Source organism: Phallusia mammillata, chromosome 1 (genome assembly GCF_965637545.1).
Source record: "Phallusia mammillata chromosome 1, kaPhaMamm4.hap1.1, whole genome shotgun sequence".
NCBI lineage: Eukaryota > Metazoa > Chordata > Ascidiacea > Phlebobranchia > Ascidiidae > Phallusia > Phallusia mammillata.
Window position 1 is genome coordinate 26304427 of NC_137252.1, and position 11861 is coordinate 26316287.

At 40.6% G+C, this 11861-nt stretch overlaps 2 protein-coding genes across 3 annotated transcripts; one reads left to right on the forward strand and one right to left on the reverse strand.

Moving 5' to 3' along the window:
* Positions 1-1481: 1481 nt before the first annotated feature.
* Positions 1482-2909, reverse strand: LOC145223014 (dynein axonemal assembly factor 10-like). Its single transcript, XM_080089301.1, has 2 exons — positions 2801-2909; positions 1482-2735 (listed from the first exon to the last, which is right to left on the reverse strand). Exon 2 carries the CDS (start codon positions 2713-2715, stop codon positions 1657-1659), a length of 1059 nt encoding a protein of 352 aa, XP_079945427.1. The 5' UTR covers positions 2716-2735; positions 2801-2909; the 3' UTR covers positions 1482-1656.
* A 4604-nt stretch (positions 2910-7513) lies between these two features.
* LOC145222999 (tubulin beta-4B chain) lies at positions 7514-10469 on the forward strand. Of its 2 annotated transcripts, none has more exons than XM_080089281.1 (7): positions 7514-7653; positions 8396-8504; positions 8682-8792; positions 8866-9073; positions 9155-9399; positions 9492-9886; positions 9979-10469. In XM_080089281.1, exons 1-7 carry the CDS (start codon positions 7597-7599, stop codon positions 10192-10194), a joined length of 1341 nt encoding a protein of 446 aa, XP_079945407.1. In that variant the 5' UTR covers positions 7514-7596; the 3' UTR covers positions 10195-10469. The 2 variants fall into 2 exon arrangements, with proteins under 2 accessions (XP_079945407.1, XP_079945416.1); XM_080089290.1 differs by lacking the exon at positions 7514-7653 and adding an exon at positions 7737-8036.
* Positions 10470-11861: the final 1392 nt, after the last annotated feature.

Sequence of the window (11861 nt, forward strand, 5' to 3'; positions counted from 1 at the left end):
GTCAACAGAATATTACGAAACAAAGTTTCAGCTCATGCAGTGTAGCCTATCTGTGAACTATAGGTATGCTGGTGAAAAAAAATCTGCGAGAATAAAATAAAAAAATTGTACGACTAGGTTTAGGGTTTTGCACAGGTAGTCGAACCGCTTGTCATATGGGTTCAGGTTCGGTTCGGGTTCACTTGGTTTTGTTTTTAAGGGTTCGGGTTCGGTTCAGGTTTTTAAAAATGTATATTTTCGGGTTCGGGTTTTGTTCCGGTTTGGGCAAATTATCCGGTCCGAACCGGTTTGCGGTTTTTAAACCGGTTCAAATTTTTATTCGTTTCATTTTAATTCTACCCATCATATACCTGGCCTTATCAAACTCCAAAAGAATTTTGCCCCTGCACTGTTAATTTTGACACGCCCTATAAGTGTTATCTCGCGTATTCTTCAGTGCGCTGTTTTGAGAAAAAAATCACAAAATATCAAACAGACTGTATTTTTTACTGGTTCAAGTCCGGTTCGGGTCCAACGCCAAACAAAATATGGGGTTCAACTCCGGTTCGGGTTTTTAGAAAATCGTAATTAGCGGTTCGGGTTCGGGTTTAATGAAATTAACCGCTCAAACCGGTTCGCGGGTTCGGGTTCAGTTCCGGTTCGACTCCCTGGTTTTGCAGACGTATTAATTTTTGAATATTTTTTTTAATTTAAAGGTCACTGGAAAACACAAATCATTTTCATGTGTATCTGTCCACAACAGTGAAACCTTGTGCAGCTATTTCCATTGTGATTGTTCTGGTAAATCTACTACAATTGTGCCATTATGCTTTCCTTCGCGAGTAAAATAAACTTCACTCATTTTAGCAAAAGAAAGTTCGGGAAATCGCCTGAATGGTTTGTCACGACGTTCAAGCCCAAAAGCTGTAAATTTGTGCAAAGTAACAAAAATGCTTGTAGTCTAAATCTTTCTAAACCCTTAAAAAACGCCAAGAAAGTGTTATGTGAAACTGAAACAAGTTATATTTCCGCCATTTGTTGGTATACTGGACATGCTGTTGGAAATTTTTTGCATTCTGCTTAAGTGCTTAGTACAGATTTGAATCTGAAAACCTACCTGAGTAAAAAATATCGGAGGTGCAAAGCGTTTTGTAACAATCTTATCAAAAATATGGTGGCTCACCACACAAACTTGGTAAATCCTGGCTTTAACCGTAAATTAACAAATTGTTTGGGTTGAGTGCGAATGTTTCTGCCGGTTCATAAGCCCGTGGAAGATTTAATCAGGACCATGAAACGTGCGTTTACCACAAACGAACATTCTACACTAGTTTCCCTAAACGGCCTGAACATGCCAATTTTTTACCACCTTTGTTTCTGTTAACAAATACAACTTTTCTTGACCAACTACCTAAACTTGACTGTCCATGCTTGTTCATCATGATATAAAATGGAACCTCCAGACTAACATACTGGCTTTGTGAGCTGTTATCATTGGTGAGTAGATGTAAAAATAATTATATTCGAAACATAGTGAATTGCTTCCATTTTGCAAATTTTTGCATGAACATAAAAAGAACTTTACCTTCATAAAATGCAACACTACAAACACATTCTGCAAAAAATAAAACTGACAACATGTACAGAATCAGAAATGTAAGCTTAAATTACACAAATCTAAATTCGATTTAGTTTTGTGACAATTAAAACTCTCAGGGCCTGGTCAAAAGCAACACAAACACACAGTCCAAGTTTGTCTGGGCTCCAGTCCAGTCCACAAATTGGCTGAGTAGAGAGAGTGGAATTCTGCAAATATTGTAAAGTTCCTGCTACCCCTGTTTCCACATCATCCACTACTTTTACTCGCTTTGGTGGGTATTCATACTTCCACAGTGAGAGGGAGCCAGAACCCCCAGTTGTCATAAAAACATCACGATTTTGTGGCAGGTGCTTTGCTAGCCATACTGTTGATTTGTGAGCTTTTTCAGTGAGAGAAGCAAAGCCCGATTTCGGATTCTGTGTGCGTAGGTCAAAAACACGAAACTTTCCTTCAAGTGTGGTCACAACAAGTTTGTTCATGGCAATGTCTTTGCGATCAAATTCCACACAACACACACCATTTTTGACATTTGTCTCCCACTTCACTGACATATTTCTCAGATCAAACATCTTCACATCACCATTGTCATATCCTGCACAAACACAGCGCTCATCAGAGTTGTAGGAATCACCAAATGCCACTGCCCAGCAATCTCTGTGGTCTTCCCCATCCTCTGGTTCAATGCAAGCAACTGGTGAATCCTTTTGCCTGACATCCCATACTTTGACACAACCATCCCGTGAACCTGTAACCAACTCAGGTGCACCTTCACCTACTCCTAAACCACCAACACCATCAATTGAATTGATGATTTCCTTGTGTGCACCACAATCATAGACAGTCTTCATTGTTTCCAAATCCCATACGTTGAGTTTGCCCTTAAAATCTCCAGTGGCTAAATGTCTACTTTGCAGTGATGATGCTGCAAAGGTGCCACATTTTAGGGATGTAGGAGTTTCTGCTTCTTTTACCAATGTTAATTCCCTGTGAGATATTTCATAAACTTGCAAGGCACCTGTTCCTCTTGGGTGACTTCCAATGCTGACGAACTTTGCACTGCGAGGAATCCACTTGCAATCATATAACGTAAAGTTCATGGACTTTTCAATGTGGGTAATGATTTGAGGTTTCTCCATTTTAAACCAGATACAAGTGTCTAACAAAAAGTGTAAATATATATGTAATATTTCTTAAATTATTGCCAGGACATCATTTGGTTACCTGAAACATTAAAACTTCAAGCATCTATAAAACATTGCTGGTTGACAAACATTAAACTTGTCAATTTAGTTTCAAATTTGCAAAAATCATGTGAAACAAAACATTTAAAAAATAAATGATGTCGCTTTTAAAAAAAAAAAAAAACTTTTGTTACAAAACTTACAACCAGTTACATTTGATTAAAGTTTGAATTGCCAAACAATAGTTCTGGTAAATTAGTAACAAACTAGTTGTTAACAAACCATTCCAAAACAAATTTACAAACGTTGATTTTCAACATGAATAGTTTAATCCGTGGCAGTTGGTTGTGTTCCAACTGCACAACTTTTTGAAAGAAGAAAAATAGATTGGCAGCTAAAAGAACCAATAATCAGTTCAGGGCTTAAAGTAGAAAATATTGTACCAGAAGATACAAATCGGTGTTAATCGAAACCTGTTAATTATGCCGCGTGTATTTTTACTAAACTCCAAGGATTTAAAAACCAACTTAGGTGAGGATATTCATGTACCATGGTACTTTACCGAACTCAATACAAAGAGTTTTATTTTTTCATACTAAACCTTGGTTACAACAAAATAAATCATCTAAAACCGTTAACAGAAAAAAATATATACTCGAAAGTTTTATTAAAGTCTCAGTAAAATAAATGGGAAGCAATGAATGGAACATGTGTCTCAAAACCCGTGAGGAAACCAATAAATAAATTTGAAAGACTCAAAACAAAAGGCGGCGCCCTGGAGCAACAAAAATAATAAATGGACAAAATGCTTTTGCACTTCAAATGTTTCAAAACAGTGTTTCCGAAAATAGCAGGTGTATGTCATATGTGTTCAATTTTAATATTGTGCGTATCATATGCAAATAATTGCCTTTATTGGGTGCGCCTTGGAAGCTTGGTGGTTTCATGCTTCATCCTTATTAATGTGACGGAAACGAATTGAACTGCGGTCAGCAATGCATCATCTGTTAAAAATTAAAACAGACTGGATTTGTTCAACAGCCCTGACGTCGTTTTGCAGCCTCACTACATACAAAGCGGCACATGTCAAGGACGCATTTCTTCTAATTGCCAGAATATAGGTTGCACACCAATGGCGGGGGCCATTATCCAATGCCGCGTGCCCGTATAATACAAAGCTTCTAATGACGTTTTAAAACGATTGATTATGCCGTTCTAATCTAATGGGACAAAAAGACGTAATGTAGAGCTGGTATGAGTTCGTTATTTGCCTGATATGTTTTCACAAGCTTAGCTTACTTGTAGTTGTTAAAAGTTGGAATCAGTTTGACCCAATGCTAAATGGGGGCAAACTCATCGTTAATATCGCGTTTAAGAAGAACAAATGTGGCGACTGCCGAGTATTGTATTGATCTATTCCCTACCATACAATGACATCACCGTGAGCTGGACTTGGTGGCGGTCTTGAGTTCTAAAATATTCATGTTCTTGCACAGTTTGTCTGAACTATCAGGCCTACATGACGTATTCTAACGGAGAATTTTGAATCCGCTCAATACTGTGCAGGCGCAGAGGAAGAAATAATGAGTCATGCACGAATAAGACGCCCAAAGCTACATGCATTAATGATTCAAGATGCGGCCCACGGGTGCTATTAAAGAAACAAAAAGAAAATTGAGTCGTTACCCCCTTCGCCTTGGGTTTTTTTCTTGCCACTAACATTAAACAAAGGCAATTTACTTCAATAAAGTATATTGAGAATAGAACACATTGCAATTATTACAATTCATTGCAACCATTGCTTATGTTGTTATCAGCAGCACAAATGCACATAGCGTAGAATAACTGTCCTAAGGACGCAGCTTTGCCAATAAAAGCTTTGGCAATTTAAGGTTGGGCCTATTAAGTTTCACGCCAGCGAGATACTACATCCCGTAGCCATGCCATCAAGCTGAGACGCGGAGTAAGTTTCACCTGATACCTCCAGCACAACAATATGAACCAATCAGCTTTCGACCTGCCCGGACTGTACAAACACGTGATTCAATTCATCACCACGGCGACATCAACGGCAGAGCTGGACGTGATTGGACACGCACAGTAGAGTACGCTTGTTCCAGTGTCACATTACAAACACCGGTGAAATACCGGTCTATTGTGTGCGCGTTTTCCTTGGGTATGATTTTATTGTCGAACGAGTGTAATACGATTGTGCGCGAACAAGGACCGTGCCGTAGGTACAAAGCAGAGAGTGTGGCGTAATCGTCGAAATTGCCCTTTGACGAACGGGGTTAACACAGCTCAGTGGGGTGTTTGTGGACATCACACAAACATAATATTTAAGGTCTGAAGGGCACGATGACATAATATTGTTATTCGAGGACTGGCTTTTAGAAAATGCCTTTATGACAGCACCTTGTTGCTGATAAAGTTCGGTTGGACAATGCATTGCACGAGCTCCTAAAAAAGAACTCTGAAACATATGGATAACGATACACAAAGGGACAACTTAAAGGTGTTCCGATCACTGTACAAGTCGCTGAATTATTGATGTTTATTCGCCAGCCGTCGGGCGCCTTCGAGCACGCTCTCGGTGGCACCGTAAATTAATTTATACGTCATGTGAAAAACAATTTTGCCGGGTCTGAAAGCGCGCTTTAATCGCTAGGGACCGACATGTATCGGAAAACTCTCCAGTGCGACACATTACCGAAGTGAAAAATCGAAACTAATTTGGGCAAAGCCACGTTTAATGGAACTGGCCCAGTAAGTAGAAGGTCGGAGCAGAAAACGGTGCTCTTAGCCCTTGACGTTTCATCTTTGTATTGTATCTAAAACTAGGAGGTTTAGCTGTAAATGATTAACGCACGAAAACAGTTAACATGCCCACCCGTTTGGCGTATGGCACATGCTGCGCAAAACTACTGTACACTTTCAACTCTTTATTCAAAATTACGATTCATACCGATGTTAAACAAATTATTTTGGTTGAACTGGTGCAGTCATAAGTAACAACATTTTAAAAAGAGATACAGCAATAGGTTCATTTTGGTGCATGCAATTATCGGAAACACACCGGTAAACACAGGAACAACACACCATAATCACATGCACAGCAAATCATGCCAGATGGCGTAATAAAGTGAAACCAGTTTATTAAAAATTGGCCTCCTCAGAGCATATTTAGAATCACGTGCGCCCTTAGAACCTGAAACGAGACCCAAAACACTTGCGTCATTACAATAAACAACCGTTGGAGGTTAAAGTGCTGGGAGAGAAAGGGTTTACGACAATGATGTCCAGCTCTTTAACACCAATTCGCAATCATCCTGCTGCTTGACCGAATTAATTTTGGGATGAGCGAGTTTAACAATTATGTCAAGCTTTGTTGCAGGAAACAAAGCAGGATTGTAACAGACACAGCAACAGCTGGATAGTCCCTAAGGTCGAAGCGTACGTGTGCAAATCGATCGCAGACACACTTGCTTTTCAAATCAAGGACCAATTTGTCTCTAGTAATTGTCAAAGATCAAGTGCAGAATTTTGGTGACTATATCCGCGAACAAAAGATGCATTTAAACCTGATAAATATCAAAACATTGAATACAATTGGTGGTTGCTGTAGGGCTTTATGAAATGTTCTCTTTGAATTAGACCAGGGGTGGGGAACCTTTTTGTTGTAAAGGCCGCCAAACGGTTTATCTACACTCGTTTAGGCCGCACAGACTATTTCCCAGGCCAAGGACAGAGGTGTTTAAACTTTTTGACTTGCAGAATGGTCGAACTTACGGTCCAAGCTAAATAAAATTCGTCACTACATTTCCACCCTCACTACAACATTCAGGATTTCATAAAAGTAGATACTCGCTTGTTTGCCAATATCAATCTAGGAGCAGCTTGTGACATCACAGACGTGTTTTAGACATTTGATTATGCGCAAACAATTGTTCTTTTGCAACACAAGTAAGATTGTTAAACCTTGGTCTCTTGGCAGTCCTACGGAAATCGCCTAGTGTACCAGTACGCAACCATTTGGCTGTATTTTGAAAACCGCTGCTCTAGAACCAATCAAATAGTAATGTGGAATAAAGGTAAAAAAATGCGTTTCTGTCTAGTTTTTAGTGCCTGGTGCAGTGAGTATCATCAACATCCTAAATTGTATTCTGACATCGAAGGCCGCAGGTTCCCCACCCCTGAATTAGACAAATGACCTAACACGTTGAGTTGTTATTACATGACAACTGTAACATGTGACACTGATTTACATTAGCCACTCATTTTCATTGTAGTTTTTAAACTTTTTTGTAACGACCATTTTGTATATGATTACTCTCGAATCTATTAGTTATATTTATACCAAACAGGTGTAAACGTGCAGCTTCGCGCAGGCTGAAAGTGTACAGCTAATTACCAGCACCAGGTAGATAAACGTTCGACAGACAATTGGTTGCTCAAAATGTCGCCAAGGCAACACAAATGTATTGGCAACCAGTGCTTGGGGCATGGCGTCCAACTGCAGGCAAGTTTTACTTCGCCCTGCTAGATCAAATACCGTTATTTGGGCGGTTGCTTAGCGATCTCAAACCGCTCCGATTTTAGTGTTACTCCGCTGATGAAAAGTAGTCCGAAACGAGAGCAATCGATTGTCTGCGGTGCGGCGCGAGGGAAAAAAGCGTCCAACCGTGGCAAAGAACAGAGAAAAATTACGTCATGGCGGCCTGGCGCATGAACATGCTTATAAGCCGGAGGGGTGAAGGCACCAACTCATTCTGTGACTGAGTTATAGAAACAACTTTATACTTTTTGCAGTGTTTGTATTTATATTATTCTAACAAAATGCGCGAAATCGTCCATCTTCAAGCCGGCCAGTGCGGTAACCAGATTGGAGCCAAGGTAAACGTTTCGTAAACTGAGTTTTCTAGTTTTCTGCAAAAGTTGTATGCTCTGCTAATTTTTTAGTAAAGCGCTATTTTGAAGCTTTGTATCTAGTGAATCGTTGAAAAATCAAACCAAACGGCTGTACAATTGCTGTACTAACTGGCGCTTAAAATGGGGAATGAATTGAAGCGGATGAATATATGACGTAGACGAAGGTTGCTGGCTAGACTGTGGCTTTTTTGGCGGTCATTTTGTGCGGTGTAACTTCGTTGTTCAGCTAGCTATTTGTTCGAGCACGTACAGTTTTGTTTTCAAGAGTTCTACTTTGTTAAAAGTATAAAATGCGCGAAATAGTTCATTTGCAAGCGGGACAATGCGGAAACCAAATAGGAGCAAAGGTTTGTGTGTTTGAAACCTGCATATCAAGTGGTTTGGTTACTGTTATGTTTAAAATCGTCAAAAGCAATTTAAAAGCAAAGAATACAAGAAAAAATAGATTTAGACAGTTTATAATCAAATGGTAGCATGCCATACGCCACGCGTTATAACACGCCTTGTCCCAAGGCAATTGCTAGCGTTTGAACCACAAGCCGGATGCGGACGTCACAACTCGTGATACCCGTTGACCAATCAGCGACGAGAAGCGCTGGTTTAATTTCGCGCGCACTAAAACGCTCATGGCGTGAACGTAATGGCGCCTAAATCCTGATTTAAGGCTGCTTGACCACGTTTTGTTAATGTTTATGCGATTTTATAGTTCTGGGAAGTCATTTCCGATGAACACGGCATTGACCCAACTGGAACCTACCACGGAGACAGCGATCTTCAACTTGAAAGAATCAATGTCTACTACAATGAAGCCACAGGTGTGTACATTGTTTCTAAAATAAACGTATTTTCGTGTTTCTGAAAAGCATAACTAATACAAGTTCTTTTATGTTAACGCTGTTTAATTTGGCTACAATGACGACAAAATATTTACATACACTAGTAAACATTAACACTCATTCGCTTTGTAATAAAACTGTATCGTGATTTTGCAGGAGGCAAATACGTCCCACGTGCTGTCCTGGTCGATCTTGAGCCCGGTACAATGGACTCAGTCCGATCCGGCCCATTCGGTCAAATCTTCCGACCAGACAACTTCGTTTTCGGTGGGTATTTAAATTCATCCATGTTGTGTCCCCAGAGATACGGCCTTACTTACGTTGTTTTCGTACAATAAAGGTCAAAGCGGAGCTGGTAACAACTGGGCTAAAGGCCACTACACAGAGGGTGCTGAGCTCGTAGACTCCGTCCTCGACGTCGTCCGTAAGGAGGCTGAGAGCTGCGATTGTCTGCAGGGATTCCAACTCACACACTCCCTCGGTGGCGGAACCGGATCCGGTATGGGAACACTGCTCATCAGCAAAATCCGTGAAGAGTACCCAGACAGGTAAAGAAAGTCGCCCAGAAACTCGCTTTGGTGCTGTTAAAAACATTTGTAGAGGCTTTATGCTTGAATATTTTTCCTCAGAATCATGAACACCTTCAGCGTAGTACCATCACCAAAGGTGTCAGACACCGTTGTCGAGCCCTACAACGCTACCCTCTCGGTCCATCAGTTGGTCGAGAACACCGACGAGACCTACTGTATTGACAACGAGGCCTTGTACGACATTTGCTTCCGTACCTTGAAACTCACCACCCCCACCTACGGTGACTTGAACCATCTCGTCTCCGCAACCATGAGCGGTGTCACTACCTGCCTCAGATTCCCTGGTAAGTTCTGTGTTTCACCTCACCACTGTTCAGCAATATATAACTTCAGACACTTAGGAATGTTGGCTAAATTCATTGTTTGTGCTCAATAGGTCAGCTGAACGCTGATTTGCGTAAATTGGCCGTCAACATGGTGCCATTCCCCCGTCTTCATTTCTTCATGCCCGGATTCGCCCCACTTACCAGTCGAGGCAGCCAGCAATACCGCGCCCTGACCGTTCCCGAGCTTACCCAGCAAATGTTCGACGCCAAGAACATGATGGCTGCCTGCGACCCACGTCACGGCCGCTACCTTACCGTTGCCGCCATGTTCCGTGGACGCATGTCCATGAAAGAGGTCGACGAGCAGATGTTGAACGTGCAGAACAAGAACAGCTCGTACTTCGTCGAATGGATCCCCAACAACGTGAAGACCGCCGTCTGCGACATCCCACCACGTGGTCTCAAGATGTCCGCAACCTTCATCGGAAACAGCACCGCTATTCAGGTAAACACAAGGCCCAAGCTGGCCTAGTCAACAAAACATTCAAAGGGTAAATATATTTTGGACCTTTTTTGACAAATTATTTTGCCTCTCAGGAACTCTTCAAGCGTATCTCGGAACAGTTCACCGCCATGTTCAGGCGCAAGGCTTTCCTCCATTGGTACACTGGCGAAGGTATGGACGAGATGGAATTCACTGAGGCCGAGAGCAACATGAACGACTTGGTGAGCGAATACCAGCAGTACCAGGACGCCACCGCCGAGGAGGAGGGCGAATTCGACGAAGAAGAAGAGGAAGAAGAAGCCAACTAAACCCGAACAAGATTTCGACAACTTAACAACCCCCAGTTTTTCATTAAATTTCGACTTCACCTTTTCTGCACATTTTTTTTGTTTTTCACACCGTTCTCTTTGTTTCGGTAATGTCACTGCGGCATTGGTACAATGAACCTGGATTGTTCTCCCCTTTTGTTTCTCACCCACACCACCAACACCACATTCTTCCGTATCTCTTCGTTTACCAGTTCCTACGCCTTCTCCGTATGTTTCTTACACGCGGGAAAGAATAAATTCCAACAGCAACGGCATATTTGGCTATAGTCTTTTGGCGAGGTTGATGTAACTTCAGAAATTTGCGCGCTTGGCAGCTTAAAACATAATAGCGTTAGTCTAACAGTGTCTGGCCGGGGTTAGTACACAACCAAAACATTGTAGAACAGTGGTTCTCAACCTTTTTTGCCACATTCCTCCCTTTGCCCATTTTCGAACTATTCATTCCTCCGCATAAGGACGAAAAACAAATATAACATAAAAAATTATAGCAATTTGAAATAGACTTTATAATTAGGGATGTCCATTTTATAATCCTTTACAAATATTCTGTAACATTTTCAATGTAATTTTTTTACAGTTTTTATAAATTCCTCCCACGAAACCATAAAATTCCTCCCTAGGGGGTAATTCCTCCCCGGTTGGGAACCACTGTTGTAGAACATCGGCAAAACGATTTCACAAAATATGCTTGATTTATGTAAAGAAAAAATAATATATCTTTAATGCAAAATGAAATCTGTCGTACTTGTGAAACCAATATTAACGCACATTCGTTTTACATCAGTTTCATACACAAGAAACATCGTGTAATGAAAAACACAAACAATGTTACGAACTAACATTTCTCTACGCTTGAACCGGTCCAGTTTCGTCATCCAAGCGTCAATTTGCAAATATGCTAGTTTTAAGGAACAGAAATATAGAGCAGTGGTTCTCAAACTGTGTGTCAAACTGGGAAACTAAGTTTAATTTTTAAGTGTGTGTCAAACTGGGAAACTAAGTTTAATTTTTAAGTGTGTGTCAAACTGGGAAACTAAGTTTAATTTTTTTGGCATACTTTGCGGGCTGACCACACAAAAGTTGTAAAAATAAAGTTGATTTGCTAACCTTTATTTTGGTAAGTGTTTTTATGACAACCAAAAAACAAAACAAAAACAATTTCAAAGTTTTTATGCACGATCGTATTTCGCCATCACGTCCAAAAACACCAGACAAATAGCCTATTGTATTTCAGGTCTAGATTTTTGACACAAATAAGGATACCCACTAATAACACTCGTTTTCGAAAGGGAGGTATTTTCTTCACACTTGGAAATCTCTCAGGTCGCACGGGTGTGCCGGGCACATAGTTTGAGAATCACTGATAGAGTGATGGACGAAAAATCAAGATCTGAAAATAAAATACCCAGAAATAGGCCCATTTTCAGCGTCAAGCAATAATAAAAAACATAATTGCTTTAATAGTCGTTAAAAAAATAGTGGTTCAAAAACCAAAATTTTATTTTTGTTTTAGTCTTGCATGTGATGTAACAAACGACTCTTAACATTTATTCAGCTTTAACTTGAACTGCGAGAGATGGAAAAAAGTTGCGACGATTGTTATGAAAAAAATCTTTGGGAACCACTGCTATACGTCAAGATGCAGA